The sequence below is a fragment of the Alosa sapidissima genome, chromosome 4 (assembly GCF_018492685.1).
Source record: "Alosa sapidissima isolate fAloSap1 chromosome 4, fAloSap1.pri, whole genome shotgun sequence".
Classification (NCBI taxonomy): domain Eukaryota; kingdom Metazoa; phylum Chordata; class Actinopteri; order Clupeiformes; family Clupeidae; genus Alosa; species Alosa sapidissima.
Window position 1 is genome coordinate 22,631,556 of NC_055960.1, and position 16,682 is coordinate 22,648,237.

General features: G+C 42.9%; 2 protein-coding genes across 4 annotated transcripts in view; both read left to right on the forward strand.

The window, feature by feature from the left end:
• Positions 1-7,216, forward strand: tnfrsf1b (tumor necrosis factor receptor superfamily, member 1B). 3 transcript variants are annotated; one of them, XM_042090664.1, is made up of 9 exons: positions 1-276; positions 1,991-2,069; positions 2,445-2,564; positions 2,751-2,912; positions 3,006-3,099; positions 3,976-4,187; positions 4,728-4,811; positions 5,304-5,326; positions 5,591-7,216. In XM_042090664.1, exons 1-9 carry the CDS (start codon positions 217-219, stop codon positions 6,032-6,034), a joined length of 1,278 nt encoding a protein of 425 aa, XP_041946598.1. In that variant the 5' UTR covers positions 1-216; the 3' UTR covers positions 6,035-7,216. The 3 variants fall into 3 exon arrangements, with proteins under 3 accessions (XP_041946598.1, XP_041946599.1, XP_041946600.1); XM_042090665.1 differs by having other exon boundaries at positions 20-276; positions 4,734-4,811; XM_042090666.1 differs by lacking the exon at positions 1-276 and adding an exon at positions 828-1,690.
• Positions 7,217-9,574: 2,358 nt separating this feature from the next.
• The window catches only part of trim62.1 (tripartite motif containing 62, tandem duplicate 1), a 57,983-nt gene continuing 50,875 nt past the window's right edge, over positions 9,575-16,682 (forward strand). Inside the window, exons 1-2 of the mRNA XM_042090656.1 lie at positions 9,575-9,706; positions 10,377-10,991. Coding sequence (XP_041946590.1) covers positions 10,584-10,991 — 408 coding nt within the window. The 5' untranslated portion in view covers positions 9,575-9,706; positions 10,377-10,583. The remainder of the gene's footprint in view (positions 9,707-10,376; positions 10,992-16,682) is intronic.

The following is a 16,682-nucleotide window of genomic DNA, read 5'->3' on the forward strand; positions in this document are numbered from 1 at the left end:
ACTTTATTTTACTTTAGTTTTATGAACATAATAGAACTAGTTTATAGAACCTGAGCATTAACCCCAAAGACATTAAACCCGTGCTAGAGTTCAATTTCCTGGTGGGGCTAGATTCAGTTGGCTGGAGACGAGGAAATGTTAGCTTCCGTATGCTTGACAGAATGACTTGCCGCTGGCAGGACCAAGTGGTCTATCGTTTGTGGTCGCGACAGTATCATGTCTTTCCAAATCCCTTGCCTGCTGTTTCTTGTGGTTTTATTCTTTGTCAAGACGGAGGTAGGTGGACGCTAGCTATCTGATATTTGCCTACGGAGTTTTGCATTCTCTTTGCATTTTGCGTGTAGCTCTGTAACGCTCCATCTGTCAGTCACTGACATCGCAATTTACCTTTGTGTATAAAGCTTACATAGTCCATAAATAGCCTACATAGTGTAACATTTTCTACTCTTGGTGGTCTATGAAACATTATAAGTCGGCCACCCCATCTTTTGCTGTGGTAATGTTCATGTTGCGGTAATAGTTTCACTTTCTTTATTTTAAGAACGGAAAGTTTACACAAGTCCAAAACTACCATGTTTTGGGGCTACACTAGCAGCGTTGCTCAGACTTTTGAGGTAACGTTACTATTGTAAAAAAACATAGTGTAAATCGATTTGGTTTTGTTGTGTGACTATGTTCAGTATTGTCTCCTTGTTTTATTTAATGGGGTTCTTGTGAGCGGTATGCGCATGCTATAGACCCTTTCAAGAGAGTTCCATTATCAGCATCATAGTTGGCCCCACAAGACTTCCTTTTTAACATTCCATACATATCTGAAGTTGGGGGGGGGGGGGGGGGGTGTAGCAGTACAACTGTTTTTTTATCAAGTTTAGTTTGTATTTGACACACAGTTTAAACAATTCCTGGTTAAGCAAGCAGGACAGGTAGGGTAGGCTACTACACCTTTTCTCATAAGTTGTCAGGAGGGCCATCCTAACATACTTCTCCTTATAGCTTAGAGTTATGACATGGTCACGGAAGACCTACATGTGATGGCATGGGGGATAGGGGTGAGGCTTTTATGTGGTTCTGATCTTGATGTTGGTTCACTGATAACAGTGTGACGCCTTTGGCTTGGTTTGATTGGATCAGAAAGTCTGCACTTTTTCTCAACCAGAAGAAGAAAAATGGCTTGAATTATTCTGGCTATAGCCAACTGATTTTATCGTGTGTGTGATGTGTAGCCTGTGTGTGTAATTTGATAAGTTGTTATTTATGTCAATATAAATGATGTCAATAATTTTCCTTTTTTTCATTTCTTGATATCATGTAGTTTTCAGCCTAGTCTATGTAGAGTGCTGCATCTTTTCTCCCATCACCCCTCTAGTCTCTTTCCCTGCTGAAGTGCTTTCAGAAATTCTTGTGAAGTCATGTGTAGTCTCTGACTATTCGTGTAAAAGTGAAAGGAAGCCTATGTGGGTTAGACGAGGTGAGACTGGGCGCCGGTGCTCGCTCGCTTGCTCGCTCTCTCGCCAGGAAATGTGCGAGTTCTTGGAAACAAGCTTATCACGCCACGTACGGGGCCACTTACCAGTAACCACACCCAGAGGACTTCTGCTCAGCACCTTTCACACATGGCCTACATGCTGCTCACACTGAGGTCAGGTACATTGGAAAGTCATATCAGGATAGAGGAGGGTTTACAATGCAGGTGTTTATCTTTTCTTTTCTTTTTTAGCACTGCACAAGTGTACATTGTACAGTTTTCAGTGTACATGCCTGTACTGTGAAGTGTGACTGAAGCAGAAAGATCATCTCATAGTGACTATCCAAGGGGTTTTGTAACTGCTTTATGGTCAAGTAAATATAGACAGGGGAAAAAACGGCAGTGTCGTTTTTGGTTATATTACTGCATGTGGGTGAAACCAACCCACCCATTATTTTTTATTTTCTTTTGGTCATAAAAAAGAGGTTAACTGAAGGGTTTCTTGTGTTGCTTTGTGTTTTGCAGGGATCTAAAGGATCATGCAATAATACCACACATATTTTTAATAAAGAGCTGAATATCTGCTGCAAGAAGTGTGAACCTGGTAGGTCACCGTAAACCTATACCAGTGATGACCAATTGTGCTAAATAACATCGTTGTAACATTGCAACAATTAAAATCCTCACACTTTTAACACTTTGTTCAATATATATTATTTACAGTATGTATACAGGTTTCTTAGAATTGACATTTTGGGTTTGTAAATGATCAGAGCCTGTAGCAGTTTACTTAATATTATCTTTAGTTATGATAACAGTCTACACTTAATGAAAGAGTAAAATAGTGGAAGTGATATTATACTTTGGCTTTTTATTAGCCTACAGAACATATTTATTACTTTCTACCAACTCTTTCTGTGTGTCATGCATATGTGTGTGTAGCAGATGCTTAGCTGTGACTCATTTGCTGTGGTTGCAGGGTTTCATAAAAAATCTGAATGCTCCCCGGGGAATGATACGGTCTGTGAGCCTTGTCCCAATGGAAAATGGTCAGGGTACAACTACCACAATAACTGCTTCAGATGCACAGCGTGTGAAAGTAGGTCCTCCCATTCATGATGAAGGCACTGAGGTTTTGTTATATGCTGTCTGTTTGGCAGCTTGGCAGTTGGCCATTAAAATGCATCGATATATCTTTCTGTCTCTCTCTCTCTCCCTCCTTGTGTGTGTGCGTGTGTGTGTGTGTGTGCGTGCACATGCAATTCTTGATCTCTCCTTTTGACAGAAAAAGGCTTGAAATATGCTCAGAAATGCTCAGCAACCAGGGATGCAAAGTGTACTTGTCCGCCTGAATGGTACTGCTCCATGGGATACGAAGAGCCGTATTGCTCAGGACAGTGCAGATCATATACACTCTGCTCACCAGGTCATGGCGTTGTCAAAGCAGGTAGGGCACCAACAGAAAGGTTTACTTGTCATCCAATGGCTGTTTTCATTTCTGTTCATGCTATTGCTCACTATTACTTTTCATTCATTTCAGGAACGGCCCGTTCAAATGTGAAGTGTGGTCCCTGTCCACCTGGAACTTTCTCTGATCAAATGTCCGCCACCCAGAAGTGCCAAGCCAACTCAACGTGAGAGATGCAGCCCACCCTCAGCACAACAGACCACAATGTACACACATACGCACACACACACACACACACACACACACACACACATACACAGACAGACACATGCATGTACACACACACCACCTTCTCCTTTTCCTCTTGTGTCTCTGCCTAGAGCAGCAGTTATGAGCAGTTAAGGATATATTTTTGGGCTTTTTTATGCCTTTAATGCGACAGGATAGTGGAGAGTGACAGGAAGTGAGTGGGAAAGAGAGTCGGGGTGGGATCCGGAAAGGACCACAGGGCGGGAATCAAACCCGGGTCGCCGGCGTACAGTGCAGGTGCCGCAGCCAGTTGCGCCACGGCTGGGGCCGACCTCACACACTTTTGTTCATTTTCTCTACTCACTCCCTCAGTTGGTTTTCTCCTCTTGGCCTCTTTTTTAAATATATTTTTTCATACAAACTTTTCTCAGATGCTTTCTGCTAACTGATCAAATGCTCTTTCTGTTAATCAGTGTGTTATGGTTATGGGATTTGGCAGACAAGAATTACTGCCAAAACATGTGAGTTACATGAAAGGGAATGCAGGTTGTGTGCCGATAGATAATCAAATGTGGACAGAGGTTTTGTCACAGTAATATAACCTGTTAAGAAACTGTCTGATGGCCAAGGATTTTTTCCTGACAAAGCATAAGGTTAAGTTGTTGGCTTTGTTCTAGTAATTTGTTTTGCACTCTGTCTTTTAACTGTTCTATTTTATTTACTTTACTTTTCAAACATTTTTAAACTACTGCCCTTTTTATGCTTTTATGTATGCTTTGCTTTTGTTTATGTAAAGCATATTGAATTACCCCTGTGTATGAAATGTGCTATATAAAAACCCTTGCCTTGCCAGTGTGCGTCCTGTCCCTACTGACCGGGTGGATCCTAGCTCATCAACCATACAAAAGCCCACCACACAAGGCACAACCCTGAGCCCTCCAATGAACATGCGAGCCAGCGACATCACACCCTCTGCTTTGTGCGTGTCCTCTTCCACGCCGACAGGACCACAAAGTGTAATCTCAGTGCCCTCTAATGGTGCCTCACACCCCTCTGATCTGACAGGTAAGTGCATGAATATAGCCTAGGCTACTCTATTTGATTCATTTGCTATGTTATGTCATAAGCACTATGTGTGTAGCTTATGAGCTAACCAGCAAACAAATAGGTGCATATACTTGCATGAAATGCAGTGTTGCCATCCTGCACAAGTAGGCATACTTGCTTCAGGCAACTCATGTTAATAATATTTGATGCTAAATTTGGGTGATAATTATTGTCACTGATGAACTGTCAATATTTGTCCTTCCTAAAAGAGTGGAAGCTGTCACTGCTGCAAAGACAGAACCAACTCTATATTAATACCTATGGATTTAGAATGGGATTTCATTGAAGTTCCTGTGGGTGTAATAGCAGGCGTCCCAACATTTTTGTCTATATACTGTTTCTCTCTGTGCTTTCCATCCTTATGTTCATATTCCTTAACTCATTAAGTTGTTTTTCGCTCACGCGTCTCCTCCACACCCTCCACGCTCCTTCACATGTTTACACTTGGTCAATGACACCTCATCCATTAGGCCTCTTGTTCTTGTTTTTCTCTTTCAGTTCTAGCTCCTTTGGTGTGTTTTGGAGCTTTTGTGATCGCTGCTGCCGGCCTGCTTTGCTTTTTCTATCTCAGAAAGAGAAATGGTGAGTCCAACATATCACACCTATATCATCAGCTGAATCATCCTTGAAGTAGAGTGTTGCTGTGAGATCAGTAAAGAGTATGACAGCTGCTCAAGGCTTATCTTCCATTTCATCTTATCTGCAAACCTTGCAGACATAGTTGGACAGTTTTGGCAGGTGTTGTGATATGACTAAATGCCCACATTTAAATGCCATCAGCTTTAACAATTCATGTTTTGCCACTTACCTGCCCTATCTCACACACTGCCCTTTCATGGTTCTAAAACCTCTGATTTTATCACTTGAATCTTTTTTACATTTAAAGTTATCAGGCTTATTTTTGAGAGTTTTTGGTATACTGTATGTCACAATCTTGGTGAATCCCCGTGTGTAAATACCCCATGCACTCCATCCGCAAATCTGTTTTCTCACCTGTAAAGCATCCTTCCCATGCTTACCATGACAACTTCAAAGACTCAAAGTGCGTTCTCACGGTTTATTTCTGTCCCACAGGTTCACCTGAAAAGGAAACTAAAGTAAGTTTTGACTGAATCTCAGTTTTCACTGTTAAACATCTGGAACCATTATTTACTTGCTGAAGTCATGTGTTACTATGTTTGTAACTCTCTCTCTCTCTCTCTCTCTCTCTCTTTCTCTCACACACACTCTATGTCTCCCCTATATTCTTGTCTCTATATTTGTTGCCTTTTCTTTCTCTTTTCTCACTCTCTCTTGATCTTGGCTTCATCCTTTACCCCCTCATCTCTGCCCTCCCCACCACACACACACATCATTCTCAGGTTGAAAATGGCTATCTGAAAGTTGGCCTCACTTCTTCGCCCAGCCATCCAGAGTGCCAGCTCCTCCTGAACCGCAGTGGCCCAGCTGGCCCCTGTGTCTCCTCGTCAGAAAAACAAACCAGGTCCGGGCCCTCAACCGGGCCCAATCCCAGCCCTGCTGGTGCTTCCAGCTGCTATGTAAACCAGGACGACATCCGCGTGGAGCTTCCCCAGTCTCCCACCGTTCACCAGGTCGTCAATCTCAACCTCAGCATCGTGGCTTCAGCCTCTGCAGCTCCTCTCGTCCCCTCTGGCTCCAGCACACCCCGGCCCAACGGGCGGCCTCCCGAGATGGACACTGAGCTGCCCTTGTCCCAGGAGGAAGTGGACGTCTCCTCTTGCCAAACTGAGCAAGGCAAGGAGGCTCACACCGCGGTCCCGGAGACTGGGGAGTTTGTGTGCTAATGAGACTGGAGGGAGGTTGAGGCCTGTACTTGGACATGGTGCTCAGTGCCCCAAAGACTCAAGAGTGAGGGAGGAAAGTGCGTCTCCCCGTGAGGGAATCTGAGGGAGGCGCAGTGAGATGGTGCTCTAACACACATTCCTCTGATAGGACCTTACTCTGACACAGGTCTGGCCCAGGGCTACGCCTAGTCAGGGCCAGACACGTTCCATAGTATGCACATCTGAGAGTTAAGGCCATTATTGTAATGTACATTTTAGATTTGATGTTTTGTCATATCTGTCAAATTAATGTTGCCATCAGTGATGGCTACTCATCAAATATCTGTTGTACATTTGGAAAACTACATTATGGTTACCTTAACTTAACTGGTTGTCTTTTAACCAATACAGACATTTTGAACAGGACTGTGGTGCCACCTAGTGGTCAAACTATGCTACTACTATATAATGCAATAAATGAGGAGTTGGGTTCCAAAACGCTATATCTCCATTTTTAAAAACATTAAAAAGTCATGTTATTTAATTGTTTATATTAGGTAATATCAATTACATTGCAGTTGTGTTGTTTTGATTGAGTAAAGATAAATCAAATAGCAATACCCAATTACGGTTCATCTGAAATTACTTGGAAAACCAAACTCTTCACTCTTTTGGAACCAAACTCTTCAAATATAGAATACAAATAATAAATTCCTCTATTACCAGCCACCACACACTTTCATTTCTGAATGTAGATGTAATGTTTTAACCATGCACTGACAAAAGCTTTCCTTGCCACGGCTATGTAAAGTCGTTTCTCAGTATTCCAGGCAGATGAGCACATTAGCTTGGAATTCCATTTTGTATAGGCATCACCAGTGATCAAAAATGATGTGCTTGCTTTGCATTAAAAGCCTTTTTAAATAGGTGTAAATGAGCATGGATGGGTTATGCGGTTCTCATCAATTAAGCTGGACCTCTAGTATGAATGGATTCACAGCTGTTTCACAGAAATAACTGAACTTTTGATGCTGAAGACTTTTTGATATTGTGTCATTTTTTATGAATTTGTTCTATTTTGCACTTTAGTTATGATGACAATGACAATGTTTGAATGTTTGTACTGACCAATATTATATGTCATCTTTGTCCATATTTGTTATATTTTTGTACAAGTAAATATAAACGATGTATTAAGTTTGATCTGGCAGTGTCTTGGCTACTGGAATATAAAGCAATGTATTCAGCAAACAATAGCATCTTCAGGAATGGGCTACTCTCAATCTCTCACAATGTCCATTTTATACTGAATTGGTGGGCAGATTATAGCTCCTTGTAGCCTGACGAGCCAGACCCACATTAAAATGTAGGGTCTGGGCACTCACCGTTCGCAGCGCTCAGTCCGAGGGGCGGGATAATCGGTTGTCTTTCAAATTCCCTCTGCACGCAATAGGACAGCGCTGAGTTCCATGCGTTTTCCCACCAGCGGAGCTACAGTAGTTGGCTAGTTCAAACTTTTGCCAACTTAATAAAAGCTTAACTCGTGTCACACTGTTGGCCAACAGCAACATCCATCTTCTTTGTTTTCAAGTAGCAGGGAATTCAAGCCAAACCGTTGCAACTCTGCCATCAATCATTATGTTAAGCCCGCCTAACGACTCTATACACGATTTGATTGGCCTGATAGAAGTTTAATTTTTCAAGCTCACAAGCCAACGGAGAGTTGCTAGACTAGCCCTGGAAGCAAATGTAATTTGCTGCCACTAGGGTGCGTCTAGATTTCTAGGCTAAGCTCCTTGTATTGTGTTAGGAAATCTGTCTTCCTTTACTGAAATACTTAACTTCATTGCTATATCTAAAGCTGAGTTCCAATCCCCTGCATTTATTTAGAGATGTGATGTCAATTTGGCATGTTACTTTTAGGATACAGAAAAGATACAGAGCCAAAACGATTAAAGATAGACACCAACCGAAGATCAAGCAATTCAAATATTAGAAGACTTCAAGTGCCTCTTTAAAAATAGATTCATGGACTTGCCATGAATGGAAAAAAAATTCAGGACTTGCCATGAATGAAAAACTGAATGAAAACATGCAATCAGTTATGGTTCAATATAAGTGTGTAGGGCTTTATGGAGATTCCAAACAGCTTTCATTAGTTTTGATCATTTTATCATCCAATTTAATTTGCTCGTGCCATGTCAGGATGAACATTCTGACTTCATATAACTGTATTACTGTATAGCTACACACAGCACATGAGCATTTCTACGAACAGGAGTGGTTTGTTTTCAGGAATCTGTCTAGATTACTGCTACTGACTTGCTTTACAAGAAACCAACATTACCTTTCAAGAAAACTGACTGATGTCAACCACAACCCACTAACCTCTGTGCTCCTCGTGCACGTGTATCGGCTGAATTGGTCTTCCTGCTATGAATGACTGAGATTTTTGGTCTCGTTTTTATTGTTCTTCATTACTCCACTCGGGTGTAATGAGAAGTGATGCATTGTGCTGTGTCTTATTGCACTATTTCATTGAGTGTCATGTTTCATTTTGGCTGAGAGCAGAAGCATTGGGGAGATGAAATGGGACAAGTTCAGGCTTGTTAATTATTTTTGAAACTCACATGGCATTCAGCATAAGAACATTAATAAGAAATGAAGATGCTTGGAGTTGTCCTTGGATGAGGGTACCCATTGAGAATTTCATGAAGAAGCCCTTTAGAATAGACTGCATATGTTAATCATATCACCCATTAACACCCATCCCTGTCTGTCAATTTCATGAAGAAGAGCCCTTTAAAATAGACTACATATGTTTATCGTACCACCCATAGACACCCATCCCTGTCTGGGAGAAAAGAAAACCTGAGAGCTTGGGTGCCACAAAGGACACGCACCCCCCAGCAGGAATTTTGGCGCCTTCCCCATTAATTAATGTAATAAAGTTCAATATATGTTACAGTAGTTCACAGTCCAAGAATAACAACTCATATTAGGCCTAACTGTTATTGTGTAGCCAAATCAGAATTTAACATTGTAATTTTTACATAGGTTTTAGCGACGGCTTGTTTGTGTTGAGATCAAACTCAGAGAGTGATAAGAGGGAACAAATCATTTGAAGTTACAAAGCACAGGGCCACTTGTAGCCTAGTCTACGCTTGATATAGGCCTACTACACGTTTGGTATGTGTCAACAAATATCAAGTGGCGTGTAGCCGTAGTTTTTACAGGCAACGCACTTTACACCTAGAAATGCTTAGGTTAGATTTATGAATAAACGCATGGATTGTGGATTGTGCCTGGATTGGAAATGAGGAAATTTGCGCGCTTCCATATTTTTCGTAGGGGGAGCACTTTCATCTTACTGATTTGCGGACAAGGCAGCTTATTTTATAAATGCAATATTTTCACCTAAAAAAATAAAACCAAACATTAATTTTGACACATATGTAAATGTCTGGTCACAATTGCCTTGCATTGTGATGTACTACAAAATGTGTAACGGCTCGTCCAACCTATTTTATGAGTACACTGAAAATGGTTTATCCCATTGCTGTGTTTCATTCCTTCCTGGATTGACTTGGGCATTGGACAGAGTTGGTGCAGGTTGTAGAAGCGCAAAGAGGAGGAGGCGCAGAAGTTGTCCGAAATGGTCAATCTGGCAAGGCTCGTCAAGAATTGAAAACGGTAGGGACATTACTCATGACACATTTCTTTTTCATCCATGCATGACAGACACGGAGTGTGTGTTTCATCTATGCAGAACAGAATGACTGTTTACATAGTAAGCTAGCCAGTCAGTCTGCTAGCTAATTAGTTAGCGAGATGTAATATGGGCAGCTAACGATAGCTTGCTAACTGAGTGATGCCAAAGCGAATTTATGAGTGTTTAAAGTTGAGCACTGCGACGTGTGAAACGGTGTTGAAAAGCGTTATAGTGTCTCGCGCAAGCAACCCATTTGAACACATGGACACACATGGAATTCAAACCTGGAGTTTACATTCAAGTGATTTTGTCATCTAGGCAAGGGTTCCCATAAAAGCTCCGCATTCCTTATCCTGAGCGACAGTGTCAGGCTAACGTTAATCATTTGCAAAGAAGCCATCTGGCAACCGAGTTAGCGATCGGCAGCTTTAACGTCACAGCACACTATATCATATATTGCTTTGATATCCATTTAACGTTCTTTAAATGCTGGTTATAACGTTGTTTACTACTTAGCCCATTTCACTGCTTTGCAACCCTTTGTTTACAGACACAATGCTGATGCATGGATACATGCGGTCTTGTTTTCCTGTTGAATAGCATCAGCACATCAATGCAACTAACTGACGTGTCTGTCATTGTGTTTCACAGAGACTAGAAGAAGGGTGAACCGAAAGAAGACACCTCGCAGCCGTGAAATTGTCAAATTGACATAATATACCAATCTAATCATAAGCAAATGCCCCTACCTATACTAGCGAAAGTGAATAGAATTTGTCAAACACTTCTACTCCAACTGAGCCCCAAACCCTTGTTGGTCAGGCTTACTTAAATGCTGCTTCCCCTACACACTTGCAAATGGCTTGCTGTCTGAAAGACGAGCTCCTGTGTTCAATCTGCCTGAGTATCTACCAAGACCCTGTCAGTTTCGGCTGCGAGCACTACTTCTGTCGGAAGTGCATCACGGAGCACTGGAGCAGACAGGAGCATCACGGTGCCAGAGATTGCCCAGAGTGCCGGAGGACCTTCGCTGACCCCCTGCTCTCCCCGAGCCTCAAGCTCTCCAACATCGTGGAGAGATACTCTGCCTTCCCGCTGGATGCCATCCTCAATGCACAGAGGAGCACCTACCCCTGCAAGGACCACGAGAAGGTCAAGCTCTTCTGCCTCACTGATAAGAGTCTTGTGTGCTTCTTCTGTGATGAGCCTGCCTTACATGAACAGCACCAGGTGACCACCATTGACGAGGCCTTTGAGGAGCTACAGGTAAGCCTTTCAGTGGGGTGTATTACGAATCTCGATTAGTGGGTTAGCGAGGTATGTTGCGCTCAAAGCCAGGCTATGCTGTGACACGAAAGTGGATCTGTTTTAGTGTCGCTATATCACCATGGTATCTCATGCTGTCAACCAAACCTGGTCGAGAGGAGGTTATGTGCTAAGTTCTAGCTCAAATCGTGTAATCTACCGCACACTGACCAATCAATTGTCTTAAAAACGAAGTTATCTCACGTGTAGAATTCTGTCATATATCTTACAGGTGGAGCTCCGCTTCTACAGTACTAACATTTTGGATCTCGAATGCGCTTTAATAGTGCTGTGCGTGCAAATATCCCACTATGGACTTGCATACCATACAACAACTGATGACAATTGATTTATTTGATGTTATAGGTTAGACACAAAAAATGACCGCAGTGTAGATTAAGCTATCGCTCATGAATGCGGAAGTAATTGTTTTTAAATAGAGGCGGTCTTGTGCGTCTCCACGTTACACGATTGGCCAAAGTCATCCCAACACCGAGAACACGCACAGATCTGAGCTGAAAGCCTAGTTTGACAAATATATCACATAACTGCAATCGTAGTATCACTTAACGTATACCCCTGAGTCAAGGCTTTGTCAAGCCTCGATATGTCTACATAGCCTAGATGTGTTCCCCATGATGTCTAACGTGCTTCGTAGTATAACTGATGATGTCTAACTGTTTGTTATGGAAGCATTCAGGGAATGCTCACAAGAACTGAGAAACTCTCAAACACACAAGGTGTGTGTGTGTGTGTGTGTGTGTGTGTTGGTGCTGAACATAAAATATCTATGTGTGTGTGTGAAACAAATGATCTGTCAGATAATCTGGCAGTGGTGTAATATGGAGACACAGCAGTCTTGGCGACCTCTGCAAATTCCACTCTGATTGCTTAGTGAAATATGTGGAAATCTGCTGGTGCCATGATGTATTTTGAAACCGAAACCTTTCTCTTCATAGACTTTGAACCAGCCATTTATTGGAAATGAGACTTGGGAATGAAATTAAACTTGGGAATGAATCTCTGCAATATGTTATTAGATTTTCCTTCCTTATTTAATCAGCCTTTAATGCAGATCAAGATACTGTGCTATTACAGATATGTATTTGGTCGTTTGAACAGCAGAATGGACCTTCTGTGATCCTGTGACCCAAAAAAGCAAGTGTCAATCAGTCATGTGTCCCACTTTATTCCTGCCTTGTGTATATTTTGGAGATTAGCAGGGTATGGTTCTCTTTTTGGATCTAACATTTGCAGTTGTGTTTTGAGGGTCAACTAATGAGAAGGCTATCAGTTTTAACACACACACACACACACACACACACCATGAACCTCAGTACAGCAGTGGAACTCCCCCTGCAGCTCGTTCCCCCCTAGCGTTCTAGAATCTGTGCTACACCATCTGCGTTTCTTGGGTAATCTAAGTAGGCCTAGGCTATGCTATAAAGGTCATTACATCCAGTCTGCATAAACATAGGCCTATGGCAATAACATTATCAATGCATTTTATCTCTAACCTATAGGTATTTTCTTTATAGAATACTTTATAAGGTCTGCTAAGAGTAGAGTACATAATACTGGCCTCTATAGCCTATTGTTTAGGCGATACATAAATTTAATTGGGTGTGATCGCGGCACAAAAATCATATAACTCTCAATCAGAAGTGTCCGCGCGATAAAATCAGTTCATTTTGCCATAGAGACGGGTGTTACAACTGTTATTTGCATCATGTTAACTTGAAACAGAGGGACTGAAGATATGAATGACATGTGATTGAAGTCCACACTCAAATTTCACGAAGCAAACTTTTGCGGTTTAAAAAATAAATAAAAAATTGCGATGCTTGAATTTTGCACCTTTTTCTTAATATCTCTGGTCGTATTTAAGTAGACCATTCATATTTGGATGGCTGTAAGATTCTACATAATTACATGATATGTGTCTATATACGTTTCTGTAGCTACACCATATTAAGAAAAAAACACTGTTACGTTTGTACCACTGTTACAATTGTACCTCTCCCCTACGTATTATAGGCTACTCTACCCAGTACTGTTAGCCTAACAGCGAGAGTCTAACCTCTGTGTTTTGAGTCGAGGAAATGATTTTATAGATTTAAGCATTCTTCCTAGAGATTATGTTGAGAAATATAACTTGGACAGTAGGAAACGAGGTAGGCCCTACGGACATGGTCAGCGTGAGAAGATGTGCTGAAGGTGGGCTGAGCTCAACGTTGCGCTCCGCCCCACATTGAGCCCAGCCCTGATCTGCAAGCTGCAGCCAAGGGCTTCTCTGTGCTGGAGCAGGGCTCTCCACTCCTTCCAGTATCTTAACCATGGCACTTGTTCCACACCGTGATTGCTCTCAGCACATGCATGTGAGGCCTGATAAGACTCCATTGGCAGCTAATGGAGAGCAGTCGTGTTTGTGTATTGGGTGTTTATCTGCTGCATTTACAAACGCTTTACAAAGGGGGCCTGCTTGGACTACCTGAGGTTTCGAATGCTTCTTCATCACAGTTTGGCCTAGGCGTTGTGGATAAGGAAATGGTTGTTTTCTCGCTTTTGGTAGTTTATGGCAAGCTGCTGCAACATCGACAAACCCAGTTATCTCTGTCTTGACAGGTAGCTATAGCAACAGAGCAAAGAGCAGGGATTTTCACAGTGTGTCTCTGTGTTGAAATGTTTACTCTACGGGCAAGTCCGGTTGCCTATGATGGCTCTTAAGATGTGTTATGTAAATTAAACCCCCATTTCACCCTGTTGATGCAAAGCAGCGGTTTCCTTTGCTTTGTCATCAGTCCTTTAGCAGTCACATAATTTGGTATACAGGTACAGGCATGTGCTTAAACTCACAAGCACGCACACAGTTCAAAAAGCTTTTTTGATCTTGCTTACAAAGTGTGTGTGTGTGTGTGTGTGTGTGTGTGTGTGTGTGTGTGTGTGTGTGTGTGTGTGTGTGTGTGATCCCGATGGAGAATTAATTAGTGCAACACGCTGCAGTAGTCAGGCGATTTGTGTCGCTCTCTTTTCCAGAGGCACCCAAGGGAGAGATTTATGAAGCCCCCCCTGTTTCCGCACCTCCGCTTTTTGTGTGTATCGCACGGACTGCTTGGACAAGTCCACTGGCCAGCGGGCCGGCTGACTGGACTCGAATCGCCTCGGCACTGTCTCTGTAAGACCTTCAAGGAAAGGCTCTCCAGGCTGTCTCTCTCTTCCCCCAGAAACAAGCATTACCAAGGAGATAGGCACACTCCAGTGCCAAGGTCCTTTGTCGCACACAAGGAGCGGTTTCCCAGGAAATTCCTCAATCGTTCTCCACAGCTAATTAAATGATTTAGCCAAAGCAAAGTGCCTTTTGGCCTGCGGGGAAGCCTGGGGGAAATGGGCATCTATTTTGGTTGCTGAGAGCAAAATGTAAATAAACTTCCAATCTGGATATCCGAGACCTTTTCTTTTCTTGTTGTTGAAGTCCACGTGGATTTTGAAGTTCTGTGGAGGAACGAACGCTCTACATTTCTTGTGGGTTTTTAATTTGTTGCGAGCCTGTAAGACGATGATTAGTACACTCAATTAATCCGCCGCTGAGAAATGCCAGCGTAACAGAAATAGCCTAATTAGGTCTGCATTTCCCCCTGCTTTCTCTGAACACTTCAGAAACTTTCTGGTTAAATAATTTAACATTATTTCTATCTTTGCTCGGTTGTCTCTCTTTTCTTAAAGCGACATGCTTATCCTTTGATTCACTTGAGCAGACTTCAGTTTTGGCACTTTGAAGAAATGAAGGAACTAAGAAAACAGGTAAATTGGGTTCTATTTCAAGCATATTCTTTCCCGAGTTAATGATCATGCCAGATTCCCTCCGCCTCTTCGCTTCGGCACATAATGTTCTACATCCTGTCAGTCTTCCTGTTGCCTGCAAATACCCAAGGTCTGATGCAATGGCGTGGACCAATCCCATCTCATTTGTGGTCAGGATGCAGCCAGGTTGGCAGCGAACCTGTCTCAGGAGGAACTTTCTACACTTTCAGTGTGCGACTGGGCATGGGCTCATGAGTGATACTCATGTAAAACGACTTAACGTCACACAGGCCCACTTGTCATTAGTTCTGCACAGCCTGGTTCAGCTGAATAAGCCTGGAAGGGGGCCTATGTGTTTAAAGGCGCTTACAAGTGGGCAATAAAGGCCTGCGAATGGAATGCAATCAGGCTTGGCAAACTTTCAGTGCTCAAAGGAATCTATGTTCTAGCTTCCTCTGCGTGAGCGTTATTAAGCCACTTGTTTCCATATCGCAGATTAATTCCACAATCATACAAGTCGTGACTATTCCGGAGAACAGATGGGGTGGGAGTTCGGTTATGTTCTTCTGGTGAGTGTGTGTGTGTGTGTGTTTCTGCCCTTTTAACGCTCCTATGTTGTTTGATAGGATAATTATGTGGAATGGCTTTGCCTTGGTGCCAAGCAGTTCTATCGGGATCCGATAAATCTGGATGTGCTGGAATCTGGACATTGTAAGTACGGCCTGTTCTGTGGCAGTAGTTCTGCCCTTGTGAAACTTGTCCTCGCCGGGTTCTCCAAGGCAGTGCGAGCTCACCAGGGAACCAGAATAGATCTCCCCACCAGGGAGCTGTCAGACCACAGGGGGTTCTCAATCATCATGTAGATATCTGTGTAAGTCCTTCTGCTACTGATCTACCATTATTTCTTTCATGCTTAATCTCATTGTTTAACAATATATGCAAGTGCCTAAACTATATTTTATTGGTAAAGTGATTTTAAGGCATGACTCACTCTCACTCTCTCACTCACTCACTCACACACTCTCCCTCACACTCTCAATCTCTCTCCTGCTCATCGTTCATCGTCCTCCTTCCTTGTTTCCTTGCTCTCCCTATCTGCCATACCCTTCAGTCTTCCCCTTCCAGCCCTGCACCTCTCCTTTGCAATCTATTCCATGCTTCTGCAGCCCCCTCCCTCCCTCCATCTATCCCTCCCTCCCTCTTTCCTCCATCCCTCTCGGTCTGTGTGTCTGTCAGTAATGACACCTTCAGAGACCCTGCGCCTTGTCTCCCCACAGCCCAGCGTGCTCCAACACAGGCAGCTGTCAGGCGAGGAGAAGGAAAAACAGTCACTGCAGAGCTCAGTCATCGCCTTGTGGCCTGTAAAACAGCATCTTTGGGAAAACATCAATTATTAAGCACTTTGATGCCTAATTAATGTCTAATTCAGGTCATTTCATTTTGGCTCGTTTTATTAATCCACGAGGCTGTTAATGTCACTCACAGTGTATCTACCCCTGCTCCACACACACACACACACACATACACACACACATATGCACACACCCACAGCCAGGGCAAAGGAATTGTCAATAAAATCACTCCGATAGAAAAGAAGGGGGTGAATTTGGGACCCAGTATTGGAGTTAAAAGCTGCATTAAGCCCCTCATCATGCCAGGCATCCCAGCCAGCATGCTCCCTGGTGCCCGGTAAACAGTGAGCATTGGCGGGCAGAAGGGGCAGGATTTTGCCTGTTGCTGGTACTGCCTTTGCTACCATGGGGCTGGTAGATCTGCTTGTGTAATCTGCTTAACTTTGCATGTCACCCCTGTAACCTCCGCTCCAGGATCTTGGCATTAATGGGAGAGGCT

Coding starts and splice junctions, on each gene's coding strand:
- tnfrsf1b (XM_042090664.1), top strand. CDS start 217: ATGTCTTTCCAAATCCCTTGCCTGCTGTTTCTTGTGGTTTTATTCTTT. Junction 2,070..2,444: donor CTGCAAGAAGTGTGAACCTG/GTAGGTCACCGT, acceptor CTGTGGTTGCAG/GGTTTCATAAAAAATCTGAA. Junction 5,327..5,590: donor CACCTGAAAAGGAAACTAAA/GTAAGTTTTGAC, acceptor CATCATTCTCAG/GTTGAAAATGGCTATCTGAA.